Source organism: Hyaena hyaena, unplaced genomic scaffold (genome assembly GCF_003009895.1).
Source record: "Hyaena hyaena isolate Hyena2069 unplaced genomic scaffold, ASM300989v1 scaffold_298, whole genome shotgun sequence".
Classification (NCBI taxonomy): domain Eukaryota; kingdom Metazoa; phylum Chordata; class Mammalia; order Carnivora; family Hyaenidae; genus Hyaena; species Hyaena hyaena.
In genome coordinates this window covers 1942869-1962183 of record NW_024080927.1, presented here as the reverse complement: position 1 = coordinate 1962183, position 19315 = coordinate 1942869, and the positions used below count along the sequence as shown (strand labels likewise).

General features: G+C 38.7%; 1 protein-coding gene across 1 annotated transcript in view; it reads right to left on the bottom strand.

Moving 5' to 3' along the window:
• Positions 1-18083, bottom strand: part of HSF5 (heat shock transcription factor 5) — a 52531-nt gene extending 34448 nt beyond the window's left edge. The window contains exons 1-3 of the mRNA XM_039247353.1: positions 17462-18083; positions 11736-12110; positions 509-606 (exon numbers count right to left, since the gene is read on the bottom strand). Of these exons, the coding sequence (XP_039103284.1) occupies positions 509-606; positions 11736-12110; positions 17462-18083 (1095 nt within the window). The remainder of the gene's footprint in view (positions 1-508; positions 607-11735; positions 12111-17461) is intronic.
• Positions 18084-19315: the final 1232 nt, after the last annotated feature.

Genomic DNA, 19315 nt, shown 5'->3' with positions numbered 1-19315 from the left:
CCACTTAAATTTCTCATTTTTTATTTCATTTTTCCTTTCTCATTAAAAAATTATCTGTACCATCTTGGAAGAATCTGTTAATAGTGACATACACTTTTAAAGTTTATCTGGTATTCATTTTTACCATAGAAGAGCCTAGAACAGCAATGGTCAAACTTGCTTTCAGCAATGATGAAAATGCTCTCTATCTCTGCTGTACAATTTGATAGCCACTGGCCATATGAGACTTTGAGAACTAGAAATGAATTTTAGGTTTTATTTAACTTTAATTAATTTAGATTTAAATAGCCACATGTAGCTAATGCCTACTGTTTTGGACAGTTCAGGCCTAGAAGAATCTCAGACACCATTTATATCAACTCCCTTTTCAAGAACTGAGAAAACTGAAGCCATAATCCACAGCTTACCTCTGGCTACTCATTAAGATAAAATCACACTTTAAAACTGTGCAAGGTCAATAATATTGCACGAGAAGTGCAGAGTGTGTCCATTGTTCCAAGAATCTTACCTGGAAGTAGTTGCAGTGTGCATAGGAAGAGGCAGTGGGAGTCACACAACTACTTAGAGCGTCCATGTGGGTAGAAGGAGAGCAGCACTGTAGTACAGCTGGGACAAATTCAAACAGAGAAGAGGCATCAACCAAGTTAACCTGTATAGCATTTAAAGCGCTCCCCTTTCAACTTGGAAAGAACAATTCCAAAAGCTTTCTTTTGGGGATGCGATAAAATTAGATTTAATCCAGTTAGGTGCTATAATTTGTTGAAAACATGGTAATTAAATAATTTAAAAAGCCATCTTAGGGGAGCCTGGGTAGCGCAGTCAGTTAAACATCTGACTCTTGATCTTGGCTCAGGTCATGATCTCGTGGTTCTTGAGTTCAAGCCCTGCATTGGGCTCAGTGCTGATGGTGCAGAGCCTGCTTCGGATGCTGTCTCTCATTCTCTCTGACCCTCCCCCACCTGTATTCTCTCTCTCTCTTTCAAAATAAATAAACAAACTTAAAGAAAATTTCTTTAAGTCATTTTAAAGGGTCATGTCTACTTTTCTAAATGATTTCTTTAGCATCTAAACATTTTGTTACCTTTCTAATCAAACATTTATTCTTATTGAATGTAATTTCATTTTACTGCAAATATCAGAACATGTTTGGAATTCCAAAATAATTGTTTCAAATATTTTAATAGTAACAATCATTTGGAGGAGGGTGTGTTTTTTAAGGATAAAATAAGTGAAATACTCTCCAAATGTTCTTACCATTATATAATGCATCCAGTAAATGCAGGCAAAAATGTTTTAACCATTTAAACAAATTATTAAGAATTAGGCTCCAAGAGGGGTGCCTGGGTGGCTTAGTCGGTTAAGCGTCCGACTTTCACTTAGGTCATGATCTCGTGGTTCCTGGGTTCGAGCCCCGCGTCAGGCTCTGTGCTGACTGCCAGCTCAGAGCCTGGAGCCTATTTCAGAGTCTGTGTCTCCCTCTCTCTCTGACCCTCCCCTGCTCACGCTGTCTCTCTCTCTCTCTCCTAGAAATTAAAAAAAATATATATATTAAAAAAAAAGAATTTGGCTCCAAGAACAAAACCTTAATAGCTATATAAACTTGAGCAAGGTTAATCTCTTTGGGCCTCAGCTTCTGCATCTTATTAAAATAAGGGTATAATAGTACATACCCTTATATGTCTGTTGTGAGGAATGAATGAGTTAATAAGCATAAAGCACTTAGAATAGTACTGGCATACAGTAAGCAATAAAAAAATACATAACTAGTACCATTATTTTAACTAAAAAAGTTGGTTTTCCAAGTTTTCTCTTTACAGTTAGGAGATCCATAAAAGACTGAACTCTTTGTACTGGGATAGTTATACTTACAGATGCAGTCTTTTTTTTTTTTAACGTTTATTTGTTTTTGAGAAAAAGAGACAGAACATGAGTGGGGGAAGGGCAGAGAGAGAGGGAGACACAGAATCTGAAGCAGGCTCCAGACTCTGAGCTGTCAGCACAGAGCCGAATATAGGGCTCAAACCCACAAACCATGAGATCATGACCTGAGCTGAAGTTGGATGCTTAACCGACTGAAAATACCCAGGTGCCCCACAGATGCAATCTTAATAATAGGTTGAGCCTCCTCTTTTCCAGAAAAAGACTCTCCAGAACAAATGAGAATCAGTTATAGCACATCACACCTTTGGATTAAACAGAGGATGACATTTATTGAGTGCCTACCATGTTCCAGGCACAGTACTAGGTGCTTTACATATATTGCTTCATTTAATCCAAAAAACAGCTAAATGAGGTATTAACATTACTTTATAAAAACAAGGAAACTAAAGCTCAGAGATGTTAAATAATTTGCTTAAAGTCACAAAGCTGATATTGACAGGGCCAGCATCAAACTCCAAAGCACAAGCTTTTTTTTTTTTTTTTTTTTTTGAGAGGGAGAGATAGAGTGAAAGCAGGGGAGGGGCAGAGGGAGAGGGAGAGAGAAAATCCCAAGCAGGTTCCACACACAGCACCAATCCCACAGTCATGAGATCAAGACCAGAGCCAAAATGAAGAGCTGGACTCAACAAACTGACCACCCAGGCACCCCCACCTGCTCTTTAACGTACCACAATACTTCCCTCATCTTTCCTTCGTCCTAAAATGTAATGTTTTAATTTTCCTAGAATTCCATTTGATGAATATTTTTACGTTATCTTTATTATAAGGTGGCAACTTTCTCTTTTTATGTCCACATTTTTCGTATTTTGCTTATGCTAATAAAATTACTAAATAATCTTATTCTATAATCTTTGAAAGTAAATTAGCCTAAAGATTGTAAAAATTCATTGCAGTGTTTCCCTACTTATCTATTATTCACTACTGATTTTTAAAATGTCAGAAGTTCTGAAAATAAAATTAAAATAAATATTTTCTAATAAAAATATTAGAATGTTTTCTAATATCATATGCAATTAAAGTCATTAAATCTTGCACATGGAAGGAAAACCTTGAAATAATGGACAGAATTCTAGTTCAGATACACATGTAAGGGCTGATGTTTTCTGGATTACATTATTTTAACAATTCCAGTGATGGCCACATAAAATTCATATTCTCATCACTTCTAATATAGGTTAGGCAAGCAGGTTCTTCACTTTAACCTTTGAGGATTATTGAAATATATAATTTCAATGTTTCAGATTTGAATTTGATTTCCCAGAATATTTATGCTTTCAAACATCCTGGGAAAGAACTTAAATCCAAATGGAAAACACCAAGGAGGCATTTGTAGTGTTTGCCAAAACTCTGAAAAAAACAAGACTTTTTTCTAGAGTTTTAACAGCTAAGGAAAACCTAGCCCCCTAGCGGCAGGAAAACAGTCAGAAGCGCAGTTTTCACCCATCAGGATACCATAAAATAGTGTTTCCTTACAAATAAAGCAATGAAAGGTATTAGGTTTACTTTGCTAATATTGTTCTGATTCCATGGCTTACATATTTTGAATAGTTGTTAAAGTGTACGTTAAAATAAACTTCTTGGGGGCACCTGGGTGCCTGAGTCGGTTAAGCGTCCAACTTCAGTTCAGGTCATCATCTCATGGTTCATGAGTTCAAGCCCCTCCTTAGGCTGTCTGCTGTCAGCACAGAGACTGCTTCAGATCCTCTATCCCCCTGTCTCTCTGCCCCTCCCCCACTTGCACACATGCTCTCTCTCTCAAAATTAAAAACATTAAAAATAATAAACTTTCTTGGATAAGGTAAAATATACAATAGAGAATATATTAATATGTTGATAGCTGATTTATTATCTAAGGAAACAGCAAGATGGAGAATATCCTTTTAGTGAACAGTTAACAAATGGAAAGTAGAAAGCTACCTGCATGAAGAAAAGGGGAACATGAATAGATAATCCAAAAAGATTCCTCAATGGCTATTTCCTTACCAGGGCAATCCTACTTTGTATTGTCAACAAAATAGAACTAAGATACTAGTTAGTTTACAGAATATGAAAAACCTAGCTATAGAAATGCATCTGTGTGCATGAAAAATTAACCTAGTGTGTATTATGAAAGCATTGTGAAAGCACTGACATCTATAAAAGTGAGTTTATCACTATGTCCTAAAACACGTTCATCTTGCATAAAGATCTTCCACTGTCTTCCTGAAAGCATTCACTCAAGGCACTAAATTGCATGTAGAATGAAAAACTGGAAATATTGCACAGAATTCTATTTCAGGGGTGCCTGGGTGGCTCAGTTGGTTAAGCTTCCCATTCTTGATTTCAGTTCAGGCCATGATCTCATGGTTCGTGATATTGAGCCCCACATCAGGTTCCATACTCCTAGCACAGAGCCTGCTTGGGATTTTCTCTCTCCCTCTCTCTCAAAATAAAAAAAATAAAAATAAAAAAAATTCTATTTTAGGTGTAAATATAATAGGTAATGACTTTTTTTTTAAAAGAATTCTGGTAATTAAAAAATTAAGGATTACTAAAAATTATCTAAAAGTAAAAATTTTCACTCCCACTATAGGTTAGGAAAAGAGTCAGCAGTGAGAAAATGTCCAATGTTCAACAGGAAAAAGATCCTAATAGTAAATTTAGTTTGAAGGTAAGCTACTATACATCTAGAATCCCAATACCTCCTCATTTATAGTAAGGTAAAGGTCTTCTGGGAATATACCCAAAAAAAGTGAAAGCAAGCACTCACACAGGTATTTGTACACCCATGTTCACAGCAGTATTGTTCACAATAGGCAAAAAGTGGAAGCAACCCAGTGTCTACCAACAAATGAATGGATAAACAAAATGTGGTATATACATACAATGGAAAACTGGCATTAAAAAATAAGGAAATTTTGGCCCATGATAAAGGATCAGTGAATCTTGAAAACACTGTGCTTAGTGAAATAAGCCAATCACAAAATGGCAAATATTGTATGATTCTATTTTTTTTAATTATTTTTTTTTGGGGGGGGCGCACGAGTAGGGGAGAAGGGCAGAGGGAGAGAGAGAATCTTAAAACAGTCTCCATGCTGAGTACAGAGCCAGACGCAGGGATCGATCCCATTACCCTGGGATCATGACCTGAGCTGAAATCAAGAGTCAGATGGTCAACTGACTGAGCCACCCATATGCCCCTGTATGATTCTTCTTATGGGAGTTTTACAGAGTTGTCAAGTTCATAGACAGAAAGTAGAATGGTGGTTTACAGGAGCTGGGGGAAGAAGGGAATATGGTGTTAGTGTTTAATGGTATGGAGTCTCAGCTGGAGAAGATGAAACAGTCCTGGAGATGAAAGGTGATAATGCTAGTACAACAATGTGATTGTATTTAATGCCACAGAACTGTAGACTTAAAAATGTTTAAAATGGTAAATTCTACGTTATTTATATTTTACTCAATAAAAAGAAAAACAAATGTAATTGTGCTTTTGCTTAGTGTCTCCTGGCAGTTAAAGAGAACTTCCTGGTGTATTTATGCCAACTCCCTCTTTCCATAAGAAGAAAATCAGGCTTTTTTGAAGAAATGGACAACAGAGGCTGCCCAAGTACAAGAATAACAGCATTGGAAGCTCTTATAACTTCAGGCTCTAGATTTGTTTATGTACATTATACAGAATCAAAAAACAGTTCTTTAGAATTTAAATGTACTTTAAGACAATAATAAGCAATTCTTTTTTCCCAAGATTCATTTTAAAAAATTTAATGACACAATATTTATTTTCTCAATAAAAAATATCATAGGCACCTTGCAAAGGAAGTTGTATATTCTTATAAATTACTGTATTTAGCCTTTAAGATGTTAATATGTAGGGTTATTTGAAAGACAGCTTTTAAAATATGTTATCCTTTTTATGTAAATAATGTTTTAAATTTTATGAAGTCTATTCACATACTTTAAATTCATTTAATCACTGACCTGAGCTATTATTGCCACTTTATAAGAAGGGAAATTGAGGCTGTGTCATGAAATAACCTACTGGAGGTCAGGCTGAATGATCAGAATTATTTCATTCCATTCAATACACTGTTCACTAGGGACCCATTAAAGCCGAGCACTATGCTAAGGAGAGGGTATGTAGAAATTAGAGGCAGCCCCCCACCTTAGAGGCCCCAAAATGAACTTCCCACTCTACCAGCTAAAGTATGTTTTCACTGCTTGGGTAGGAGTCAATAATCCAGGGCAGTCTCACTGCCACCAGCCGCATAGAAGGGTAGGTTTCTCCACCAATTTCCGTTGTCTATTGTCTATCCTACCTGGAAGTAACTAACTCTGGGGAAGAGATATAACAGGAAAGAGCCTCTCAAAAGACGAACAAAACAAAATGTCCCTCTCTGTGTGAGAGGCAGGCAGACAGGCAGCAGAGCACAATGGCCAAAGAATGGACTCCTGAGTCAGTTTGCCTGGATTTGTTCCTCAGTCTTGCCTCAGACTAGTGGTGTGCGTTCCAGTTTCTAATGTATAAAGCGAAGATAATTACATTCCTAATCTTATAAGATTGTTGTGAGGATTAAATGAACTGATATTTGGAAAATACTCAGAACAATGCCTCGTCATAGTGATTGGTATATAAATATTTGTTAAATAAAATATACCATGAGGAGGCGCCTGGGTGGCTGTCGATTAAGGATCCAACTCTTTCTTGACTTGGGCTCAAGTTAGTGAGATAGGGCCCCACTTCAGGCTCCACACAAGCAGTGCTGAGCACACTTGGGATTCTCTCTCTCCCTCTCTCTTTGTCCCTCCCAAGCTCATGTGTGTGCTCTCTCTCTCCCTCAAAAATAAATAAAGAAAAAAAAAAAAGAGATGAAAGGCAGCTACAAATTGCTAATCACAGCTTTAAACTTAAATTTTAACTTTGAGAAAAATGCAAGATTGACTTTGGGTCAATTCAGCATTATAACATTAGTCAAAGGAAAACAGTCCTCAATATAGGACTCTCTAGATATAAATATGAATGTTTTGGGGGCATTTGGCTGACTCAGTAGGTGAAGCATGCGACTCTTGATCTCAGGGTCATGAGTTCAAGCCCCACGCTGGGTGTAGAGCTTGCTTAAAAAAATTAAAAATATAAAAAATAAAAAGGTCTAAAAGTTTTGAATAAAAAAGAGAAACTGGGGCACCTAGGTGACTCAATACGTTAAGCATCTGATTTTTGCTAAGATCACGATCTTGCAGTTCGTGAGCTGGAGCCCCATGATGGGCTCCAGGCTGACAGTGCAGTAGAGAACCTGCTTGGGATTCTCGCTCCCTCCTGTCTCTCTGCCCCTCCCCCACTCACTTTTTTCTCTTTCTCTTTCAAAATAAATAAACAAAAACTTTTTAAAAAGGTAAATTAAATTATAGTAGTATGCTATGAAAATAGTATCAGAAGAAAAAAAGGAATCCAAGATAGGGAAAGACTAAAAAGAATCAATCAATACTGGATCTACAACATTTTGCCTTTGAAGCGTGGAAAAAATGTCATCAACTAGGCAAAGAAAATAAGTGCTTCAAGAGAGGAATGACAAATGTAAGAAATGATTCAGATGGGTCATTTTGAGTCAGTCTGACAGCAATATCCTAGTCTCAATGTTTGGCTTTACTAAAGAAATTAATTTATAAAATACAACAAAATTCAATCTTAACTGATTATACTGTTTGAAGATCAGATTCAAGTTTATTATCAATGTAATTAAAAACTTTTTTTAAATGTTTATTTTTTTGAGAGACAGAGACACAGACCGAGTACGAGCGGGGGAGGGCAGAGACAGAGGGAGACACAGAATCTGAAGCAGGCTCCAGACTCTGAGCTGTCAGCACAGAATCCAATGTGGGACTCAAACTCACAAACCGTGAGATCATGACCTGAGCTGAAGTCAGAAGCTTAACTGACTTAGCCACCCAGGCACCCCTATCAATATAATTTTTAAACGAAGTCAGGTATTGCTGTTTACTAAAATTTGATCCAAACGTCAAATCATATAGTTCACTTCAAAAGGATTCAAGTCTGACCATTATTCCAAAGTTAGCTACTTCATTATTATTTCAAGAGCTAGGTTTGAAAATGATCATTATCCTGCCTCTGAGAATGATATTCTATTTAACTTTGGGAAAGTCATTTGTAATGCTCTTCATAAACAGGTACTCACTAGCCCTGGTTAAGTTGCTCACTACTTTTTGTCTTCCTTCACCTAAAATTTGGAAGAATCAAATACTTCTACAATATTTTTATGGCATTTTCTTTCCATAATAGGTCTTTTTTTTTTTTTTACTAAAGAATACAACTTTTTTTAAAGTTTATTTATTTTGGGGGGGCAGAGAAAGAGGCAGAGAATCCCACGCAGGCCCCCCACTGCCAGTACAGAGCCTGATACAGGGCTCAATCTCGTGAACCATGAGATCATGACCTGACCTGAAACCTAAAGCTGACACTCAACCAACTGAGCCACCCAGGCACCACAACAATACAACTTATTTACATAGTACTTTAGAATGTTCAAAGCAGTTTTGCTTATTACATTATATCATAGACCTAGTCTATGTATTACATATCATCATGAGATCATGAAACTTCTTATTTTCATAATCTCAGACACTTTATAGTCATTTCAACTTTCCCTATTAAAGAAGACAAAACACAAATTCAGATAACACACGATTTGCATTTCACATGCACTATACACTATCAAAACAGCAGCAGCACTCACTTGTTCTTTTAATGTCTGTTTCCTAGTTCTTATCTTGAACTCTTGGAGATAATTTTCAAGTAATTAATTTATCTATTCACCTATTTGTTTGACAACTTTCAATTTATAATTTTACATTCAAGCTAACATAAAATATTTTTAAATACCATATCCTAAATCATAATGATTTAACAGATAGTATTTCTGTAATGAATGAACAATATTAACTATTTGCAGTGTTTTCTGGTAAATGATACATAAGTGGTTCTCATAAAATTTAGAACTAGGTGTTTCTGAGAGGATTGGCTGGAAGTTGAAATACATTTTCCCATAGGACAACATCATATAGGCTAATTTGGCTCCTAGACCAGATTATAACTACCCATACCATAAGTGTAGGTCTAATAATAATATAGAACCTAACCACCATATCTAATATGTCCATAGGAAAATACCTCCAAAATTTTAAATTGGAAAGCCAAGTACATTTCTACATTTCTCTTGCTACAGTCCTTCCAAATTTAAACTCCCTAGCAGCTTCTGAGTCTTTAGTAGTTTGAGGAAGGGGGTTTGGAGGGAGTTTAGGAAAGGAAAGAAAAACACTTGCTGGTTAAAAGGAAGGGAGATAAGGGTATTATCCAGTTGATGGGCTATAGAATGTAAAGCAAGTGTAAGGAAGACACAGACTGTCTCTATATATGCATACGTATTCTATGCATACATGGAACAAAGCTGAAATTAGAATTTATTTATTTATTTATTTTTAAATGTTTTTTATTTATTTCTAGGAAAGAGAGAGAGAGAGACAGCGTGAGCAGGGGAGGGTCAGAGAGAGAGGGAGTCACAGACTGAAACAGGCTCCAGGCTCTGAGCTGGCAGTCAGCACAGAGCCTGACGCGGGGCCCGAACCCACGAACCGCGAGATCATGACCTAAGCGAAAGTCGGACGCTTAACCGACTAAGCCACCCAGGCGCCCCTGAAATTAGAATTTAGGCAGTAATGCCTAATCTGTTCATTAAAATGTTGAATAAACAATTCATTAACAAAAGTCCAATCCTATTTGTTGCTATACGTAAGATATAAAACTTCTAACATGAATTCAGTCATTTATTTTTCAAGATCACGTAGATGTTTTTGTTTTTCAAAGAAGCAGCAGAAAATCTGGAAAAATACGAGGCTTCAACCAGTTTTTAAATTTCTAATAGGCAAGAGGCACCAGGGTGGATAAGTTGGTTGAGCATCTGACTTCAGATCAGGTCACGATCTCTCAGTTCAAGTCATGATCTCATGGTTGGGGAGTCTGAGCCCCACAGTAGGCTCACTGCTGTCAGCACAGAGCCCGCCTCAGATGCTCTGTCCCTCTCTCTCTGCCCCTGCCCCACTTGTGCATGCTCACTCTCTCAAAAATAAACATTAAGAAAAAATTTCTAATAGGCAAAATGAATGAAAGTGCTAAGTCATCCTTAATCCATATACTTCCATTGCCTTTTCCTTCTCAATTCCATCCACCAAAACAGTAGCAGCTCTAAAAATATATAAAACCCAATCTAACTTAAATTCTTGTTTTATTATTTTAATATGAACTATTATATATTTTGGGAAAACAAAGCAATCTCTTTTACTGCTATATTTAGATAGAACGCAATAAGCTGATAGTAAAAGAATACAGTTGGATGTTACAGCTAGAAAATAGTGAGGACTGTTATAAACAGAAGTTACCAGATTTATAACTTTTAAAAGTCAACAAATTATTTAATTCCTCTATCTAATTTACATTCTTTTCACTTATTCTAGCTTTTGATTTCCTCCTGTCTGGCAGAAATGGTCTAACAAAATACCTCTAGAGATTGCTTCCAGATCTACATACTTGAAAAAATTAATATTCCTAGAACCTTAAATCATTGGGCCTTCTCTCTGGTCTTTTTTTTTAAAGCCTTGACTCTGTCTTATTTCTATTGTTCCATTTCATCACTCAGTGTTAACACTCTAATGATGAAACACACCACAATTTTATGGTGCTTCTGCAAAACAGAAAATACATTTGAATGGAAAGTTAAGGTTATCTTGCAAAAGTGTACCCCCCCCAAAAAAAAACTCTCTCCCCACCAACCCCGAGAAGCTAAACACATGGTCACTATCATAAGGATTCCTAATTACTGGCATGATATATAATGTATCTTCAGTGCCCTTGGTTGAGCTCTGGGTTAGTTGTCACTGTCAAGTTCTCCTCTCTGCTACTCCAGTTCTTAGTTGGCTGGGATTAACACTGTAGGGACTGCCCTGTCAACCACACCATCATATTTTCACTAGAAGAATATAATTTAGTTTTAAGAGATAGAAAGTATGCTTTTTTTTAAACTTCATTACTGAGATACTAAAATGATTTCAGTATGAGGTAATCTCACCTATAACATTAAAATATATAATATATATAGTTGACCCTGGAATAACATGAGTTTGAACCATGTTTGGATGTTTTTGATAAAGTACTGTAAATGTATTTTCTTTAATGATATTCTTAACATTTTCTTTTATCTTACTTTGTTGTAAAAATATAGTACATAATACATATAACATATAAAATATGTGCTAACCAACCGTTTATGTTATCTTAGGTAAGGGTGCCAGTCAAAATAGGTTATTAGTAGTTAAGTTTTGGAGAAGTCAAAAGTTATACACACATTTTCAACTGCATGGGAGTCAGCATCCCAATCCTGCATTATTCAAGGGTCAACTGTAACATGTATATACATTTTTTTTAAAGAAAAGAAACGAAATACTGCAACATCAGCAGAGTTAGAACAAGGCCCCAGTGTAGTTATGTCCTAATTTCATTACTAGGACACATTTTGAAGATATAAAATTTTCACTAAAAACATACATATTTATGTACCAACAAAATTCTCACAATCTTTAAGAACATAATGAAATTTTATATATTGCTTAAAAATATGTTCTGATGAGAAATCTTTGAGATTTCTTATGTACATATTCCTACTATTTTTAAGCATGCAGAAATGCATTTAAAGTTATAAATGCTCATTATAAAATAAGAGAAGTCACTGAACTTGAATTTCTCATACCTGTTGGATAGTAGGCTTGGGAGTACTGCGCTGAGGGTGTGTAGTTACTGTATTTTTGGGAGGAGCTGACCATTGTTTGAGGACCTTGCTGAACGTGTACGGACGTGGCACTTGGCTGCAGGGTATAGGTAACCTCAGTTGGAAACCTCTGCAGTACAGGAAATGGAACCCCTTTATCTGAAAAAGTGGGAGACGTTTCCACTTGTCCTGGGTGCATTCCAAGGGAGTTCTGCCATGTTCTAGGAGGAATCGGGGTCCGATCTAAACCTTTCAGAGGGAAAGTACTGTGGTTGTGGGATGAAGTTGATACGTAGGAGTAAGGAGACAAACTATCTCGCCGGAATGACCGGTGGAATTGTCCTACAGCCACTGGTCCTGCATAAAAGAGGAAGAACACATTTACTAATTTTATCTTGTACCACTGGATGTAGCAAACCAAAAATTACAAAACGGAATATGTTCAATTCTCAGCCTTTTTTTAACACAACAGAAATTTAGTTCTGGTAAAAACAAGTTCAGAATCCAGAATACAAGATTATACATACAATGCTAAGAAAAAAAAATCAAACTTTGGCTTGGTTCTCAATATTACTATAGTAAGAGACAAAGTAGCCAAACTCCAGTATTAAATCAAATGTTAAATCAAATTCAATGTTCAAAGCCTTTTATAGACGATTCAGTCATCTTAACCTTTTTAACCTCAGTTGACTGACCCAGATTTCCAATCTATATGCTACTTCCTAGAAGTTTTAGAAATTCCACTGTCTTTCAAATCATTTCGAAACCTTAATAACAGGCACTGAAGTAAACACTTACCCATATACATAAAAGAAATAAGTGGAGATCAAGTAAGAACTATAACATAAACCAAAAAGAAAGTTAATGTTCTTTACTCCTTTCAATTTTTTTTAATCATCATCTTTGAAAAAAGTCAGGCTTGAAAACTCTCAGTCTCTTCTTCCTTTCTTAATCAAAACTTTTCCATGATCAAAAAAATTTTTTTTCCATAGTCTTTTTTTCTTCAGAGTATCTCTAGTAGAGTCCCTTCCTAGATATCGGCCCCTCTCGAACATTGATTTACATCTGAAATCACCTGGAGAGTTTATTAAAAATCCACATACTCAGGCCCTGGGATTCTGATATTTGCCTTCTCCTATCTACTAAGGTATAAAGGAATTAAAAAGTGGAGATGATGAAGAGAGACAAAGGGAATTACTATATAATGAGGAGAAAAGAAAATACACATGTTACAGGCTGAACTTATTTTTCAGACTGTGATTCTTGAACGTAATAAACAAAACTAGCCTGGGGCACCTGGGTGGCTCAGTTGGTTGAGCATCTGACTCTTGATTTCAGCTCAGGTCATGATCTCACAGTCACGGGATCAAGCCCCACATTGGGCTCTGAGCTGAGCATGAAACCTGCAGAACCCGCATGAGATTCTCTTTCTCTGCTCCTCCCCCCAGTGGTTCTCTCTCTCTCTCAAAATAAATATATAAACATTTAAAAAAAAAACCTAGCTTTAGGGGTGCCTGGGTGGCTCAGTTGGTTAAGTGTCCAACTTTGGCTCAGGTCATGATCTCACAGTTTGTGGATTTGAGCCCCGCCTCAGGCTTTGTGCTGACAGCTCAGAGCCTGGAGCCCACTTTGGATTCTGTGTCTCCCTCTCTCTCTGCCCCTCCTCTGCTGATGCTCTGTCTCTGTCCCAAAAATAAATAAACATTAAAAAAATTATTTAAAAAAAAAGTTAGCTTTATTTACCTAGGGAGAGCGTTATGTGTTAAAATCTGTGGTTCACAAATTCCTTTTAATTTGTTTTATTAAACAAATCTATAAAACAGAGGGAAAATCTAATTTATGTGCCACTCCTCTATTAAACTATATGGTAAAAGATGGCACTCAAATACCTAGTTTTCCAAATATTTTCATTGTAAACCCATTCAACATGTTATACATCTTTCATTCTACTTCTGTGGTGTTTAATTTCCTCTAAAGAATAGAGCACTAGGGGGGTGCCTGGGTGGTTCAGTCAGTTAAGCGTCCAACTTCAGCTCAGGTCATGATCTCAGGGTCAGTGAGTTCGAGCCCCACATCAGATTCTGTGCTGACAGCTCAGAGCCTGGAGCCTGCTTCGGATTCTGTGTCTCCCTCTCTCTCTGTTCCTCCCCCGCTCATGCTGTGTCTCTCTCTGTCTGTCAAAAATGAATAAATGTTAAGAAAAAATTAAAAAAAAAAAAAGAATAGAGCACTAGGAGCACTCCTAACCACTTCTGGTTTGGCATTGCCTGATTCAAATCAATTTTCTTAATATAAACTCTTAAAAAATAATAACAATTTTAAAAAGAATAAAGCATTACTGACAAAAATAAACAGATGTATATATATATATATATATATATATATATATATACGTATATACACACAAATTTTAAAGTAAACTGGAAATCAAGAAGTCTAAATCTAATGGGGGGAAAAAAAAGCCTAATCCAGAAGACTGAATGTATTCAAATGATATATACCTCTTAAAAACTGCTTTTCCTTTTTTCCTTTAAACAACAAAAAAACAGTTTTTATGGTACTGGACTAGTTATTCCATATGTATACACACTTTGAACTACCAGCAACAATCCTTTAAGACCTAAAGAAACATTTTTTTGCTCTTCATGACAAGGGTTTCTGAGATCTAAAACTACCTACCACTCGATTCTTCTTTGGATGCTTCACATGCCAAATCTACATGTAGCTATTGCTACAGTGCGAAATAGCTAAACCTTCTTCCACATTCTTTAGGGTTAAGCTATTGATGAATTTTCAGATAGACAATAGCCTAAACACCTAATTAAGGAATTCTTTACCTTGATTTATCAAAATATAAAATCTACTTCTATCATGATAAATTCTGAGTGATGACCAAATATTTATATACTTTCAGATGCTGCTAACGTATGAAGACTGATAATATTAGAAGGGCATTCCTTTATACTTGTTTTTTTAAAAAAGAACTAAAACGTGTTCAGCTCTTATTTATTGTTAAGGGTCACCGCATAGGGCTTCATTCTAACTAACTTCACAGAATATCACCTATATGTTTTCAGAACATCTTTAGGATATATCTGGCAAAGTTTAAATCCAGAATTTTGGAAATGTAAAGCAGGATGGATTTCTATTCTTAAAAGTCTTATTCCTTGTATATAAATGAATCTGAGCTAATCAATTCCCAGGAAAAAGCCTCCCTCTTAAGAGCTTGATATCCCCAGGCCAAAATAGATTATCTACTATTGCTCAGACTTGCTACTTAGTTTAGAAAGTTTTAACAAATATTATAAAATAAACTATCACTAAAAACAAAATAACAAAAATGGAGCAAAAGAAAAAAAAGGGAAAAACATGTGATTTTCACATTTCTTATCAAGGACATTCCTGAAAGATGAACAAGACAGCTATTTCAATGGATCTAGATAAGAGAAGTAGGTACGAGAACAGAAGATTCTATTGTTAAAAAAAAAAAAAAAAAAAAAAGACCATAGTATTCAAACCATAAACTGAAGTAGAACACAGAAAACAAAGTGGAGACTAAGAAGTAGCAGTACCATCAGACATACAAACAAAAGAAATAGTCAAGCAGAATAAAAATTAGGTAAAGAGAGAAATAGAAGAACCAAGGGCTTAGAACACAGAATCAAAGCGAACAAAGTTGGCCCAGTATTCTTGAACTTAGAAGTACATTCCACCCACATCAGAAACATAGTTCCCTAGTGAACCAAGCCTATCGTGTAGACAATCCACAACCAACACACCTTCTGCACATATCAACAGGCAGAATGGTAAAAAAAATAGGAGATGCATGAAAACTACAATAATCTAGGTATATGTGGATTGATGAATGACCTACACTGCAAAAATACGAATTAAATTCATGTTATTCAATAAATAATCTTCAAAATGCTGACCAATTTAACTACAAGTGAAGAAAATAAGACCACAGGCAGCCCCTGTATTTCTTTAATTAAAATGGACGCTATCCTTAGAATACAACTGGGTTTAAGATAGGTGGGGGAAAAAGAAAGAAAAGTGAAAAAAGTGAGCAAGACTTGGTTTTTATGTATGCATATTTGTACGTTTCTTTGTCTGAAGTAGTTATCCTATTACTCCCAAGAATATACTTTCCAGTCTTTTCTCCTTATGCCTACCAGATATACAACCTAAGAAACAAATAGCCATGTCAGAGACTCTGTCAAATGCATGCCAGGGTACTGTCTCCATTGCCTTTCCCCATGCAATTCCCCACCAAAATCAATGGCCATCACATGGAAGTGCCTTAATATTCCTTTAGAATTCCTTTAGAACATTCCTTTGCCACTGCTATTTTTCCAACTTGTTGCTAGAACTCTAACCTAATAATCCCTTATTTTCTAAACTCCATACACAAGCTAATCTCTTATCTTCTAAATTCCAAATGAACAAAATGCTGCCTCATTCATAACCCTGGGCCTGGGTTAAATCGAACAAAGTGTTACTTTCATTTGTATATTTTTCATTTTCCATAACTGAAAAATAATCCTTACACATTTACCGTAAATCCAAATTAACATTTAGGTGAAAATGTTTCTGTTGAAGGCAAGAATGAATTCTCACTATTATATCCAGTTGCTGTTTTGGAATACTGCCTCATATCATGGACTCTTTAAACAGAGAAAAGGAGTATTTGCCACCCTCACCTTCCTGGAAGAGGGGAAGAGCCTCAAAAGCCAAGTTTATAAAATAATTTTCTATCCGAGAGAATTTTTGAGTTTTTAGTAAATACAGATTTATACAAAGTTTTTTCATTACTGAAAAGCTGTAGCCAACAGTGAAAGATTCAAAGACACAAATGTGAACTTTCTAAAATTCCTTTTAGCTATAACTTGACAGTAAAGAAGACCATTCTTGCCTTATGTTTGTCTCACCATAGCACCTCAAGCAAACACCACTCTAATTAGCTATGATGAAAGCAATGTTCAGCCAATTCGTTCTATGCAGGAATAGTATCTTGTAAAGAATATATTATTATATATTTGCTCTTAAGATAAACAATGTCTACCTTTCTATACATTACTTGGAACCTAAAATATGATTATTGTCAGAACACCTTTTCTAAGACTTCTTAATTAAATGTGTCACTGGGTGGAAGATGGCCTGTCTCTTCAAGGGCAAACTTCCACTCAAGACACCTTCCCCACTTCCCCTCGGTCGGTATAAATGTTCTCCGTTTTCCTGGCTGCGACTTTGTTCCTTCCCACCTTGGCCATCATACCCTCACCATCTCCAGTAACTGTTTTGCTTCCCATTAGAGCAAAGGAGACACTCCGGTGTTTCTTCCCGACCTAGTGCTTCAACAAAGGGCTACTTATTCTAGGTGTTCGAGAAGGGAAGGGAAGGGTCTCGAGAAGGTAGATGGCTACGGGGGCCTGGAGTTCGAGAGGGGCCAGGAACAACAAAATGCCTACAGCAGACGTCTCTTAGGCCACCAGTGGACAACTAGCCAGATGGGGCTAAAACTGTCAAGTCCTTCCAGGGGGACATAGTGGCAGAAAGGGGGTGCAGGTGGTGGTGGGAAACGGTGGGGGCAACGTGACCTATTTCTCGGGAGGCACAGCAGAAAGTGGATCACCTCATGTGCGAAATGCCCTCGGAAGTGGCGGTTGCTCTGGTCGCCCCATGTGCCCGGCAGTGGTTGAGGGACTCACCGTGAGGCTCGGGCCGGGGCCCTGCGGGCGGCAGCGGCGGCTCCTGGTGCTGCAGCGGGGAGGTGGAGGCCGAGGCTGAGGCGGAAGCCGACGTGATGAGGAGCCTCTGGAAGCGGTTGGGCGGCCGGCAGGGCACCTCCAGGCCGGCCGCCAGCTTGGCCTTGTTAGCGCTGGTGAGCCTCTTGAGGTGCACGAGCAGCTGCGGCTGGTCGCGGCGGAAGTGCGGGCTGTGGAAGTGGTGGAGCGGCCCGTCGCCTGCCGGCCCGCCGCCCCCCGGCCCGGGCCCGGGCCCGGGCCCCGCCGCGCCCGGCCCGCCCAGCACCACCTTGCGGAAGCCGTAGAGGTTGAGCTGGCGGATGAAGCTGGTGAAGTTGGTGGTTTTGAAGAGCTCGGGCTCGGCCCCGGTGCCCCCCACACCGGCCCCGCCGCCGCCCCCGCTGCCCCCGGTCCCCGCCCCGGGCGGGCTGAGTAGCTCGGCCTCGAAGAGCGGCTGGTCGATGAGCAGCCCCTCGCCACGGCCGTCCCAGCGGATGGAGCGGTACCGGGGACTGTTCACCAACCGCCACAGCTTGGCGGGGAAGTTGTTGGGGTTGATGGGGGTGGAGAGCAGCGCCTCCTCCATCGCCCCCGCCCGGGCACTGGGCCTCGCCCCGCCGAGCCTGGCTCTCCCACCCCGTTCTCGATCTCCCCCCTCCCTTCGCCCGGCCTTCGCTGCGCCCTGCCCCCTCCTGCCAGCGCCAGGCCCGCCACGGACCCTGGGACCGTTGGACGCACGAGCCCCCTTCCAGCGCGGCCAATGGGGCCTCGAGTTCCCGCCGCGCGGCCGGACCGTGGCCGGACGTGGCCGCAGGCCAACCCGCCCCCTGGACTCCGAGTCGCCGCGGCCGCTGGCCCCAGCGTGGGGCCCCAGCGTGGGGCGTGGCGGCAGCGAGGCACGTTCCGTCTGCGGCGTCCCCATACCGTCAGACCAAACCACGGTGTTGCTGCCCGCCAGGTAGTATTGAGTCCTGAAAAGAAAGAAACCCGATTATCCACGATGGAATACGAAGATTCGTGTTGATCACCACAAGCAGCGTGTGGGGATTTAGAATTCGGAAAGTGTGCACTTGACAACTCAGTCTGCCGTTCTTGAGAACAAAGTGTCTAACTGTATATAACCTGAGTAACCATAAATAAGTATAAACTTAACAGTTTAATTGCTTGTCCTTCCAAAATAAGAATGGTGATGGGGGTATGATATACTGAGTAAACAAATTCACCTTTTAAAGAGTAGCATTTTATGTTTTTAGATATACTCTTTTACGTCAATATTTTGCTCTGGACAGGTTAACTCAAGGAGGGAGCAGAACTGAGGTGCCTATGAGGAGGGAATCAGAAGAATAGCATTACAATGCTGTGTGCCTGGTCAACCAGCTGGTGCTATTTTAGACATTAAAGAGAAATAAACCTCACTTGAGATGGGATAGAATGCTACAGTAGTCATGATAAATCCCTATCCGATCAATAGATAAGAATATAGCAGGAGCTGTGCTGATAAAAAGAAATGTCCATTTGGGGCGCCTGGGAAGCTCACTAGGTTAAAGCTTCCGACTCCGGATCAGGTCACTATCTCACTCAACAGTTTGTGAGATCGAGTCCAGCAGTGGGCTCTGTGCTGCCAGCATGGAGCCTGCTTCTCAGGACCCTCTGCTTCTCTCTCTCTCTGCCCCTCCCCAGCGTGCCCTTTCTCTCAAAAATAAACAAACACTGAAAAAATATAAAGAAAAGAAAGGTCCATTTAAAAATGGAAATTGGGGCACCTGGTGTTTCAGTGGGTTAAGGCTCTGGCTATTGATTTCTGCTTAAGCCATGATC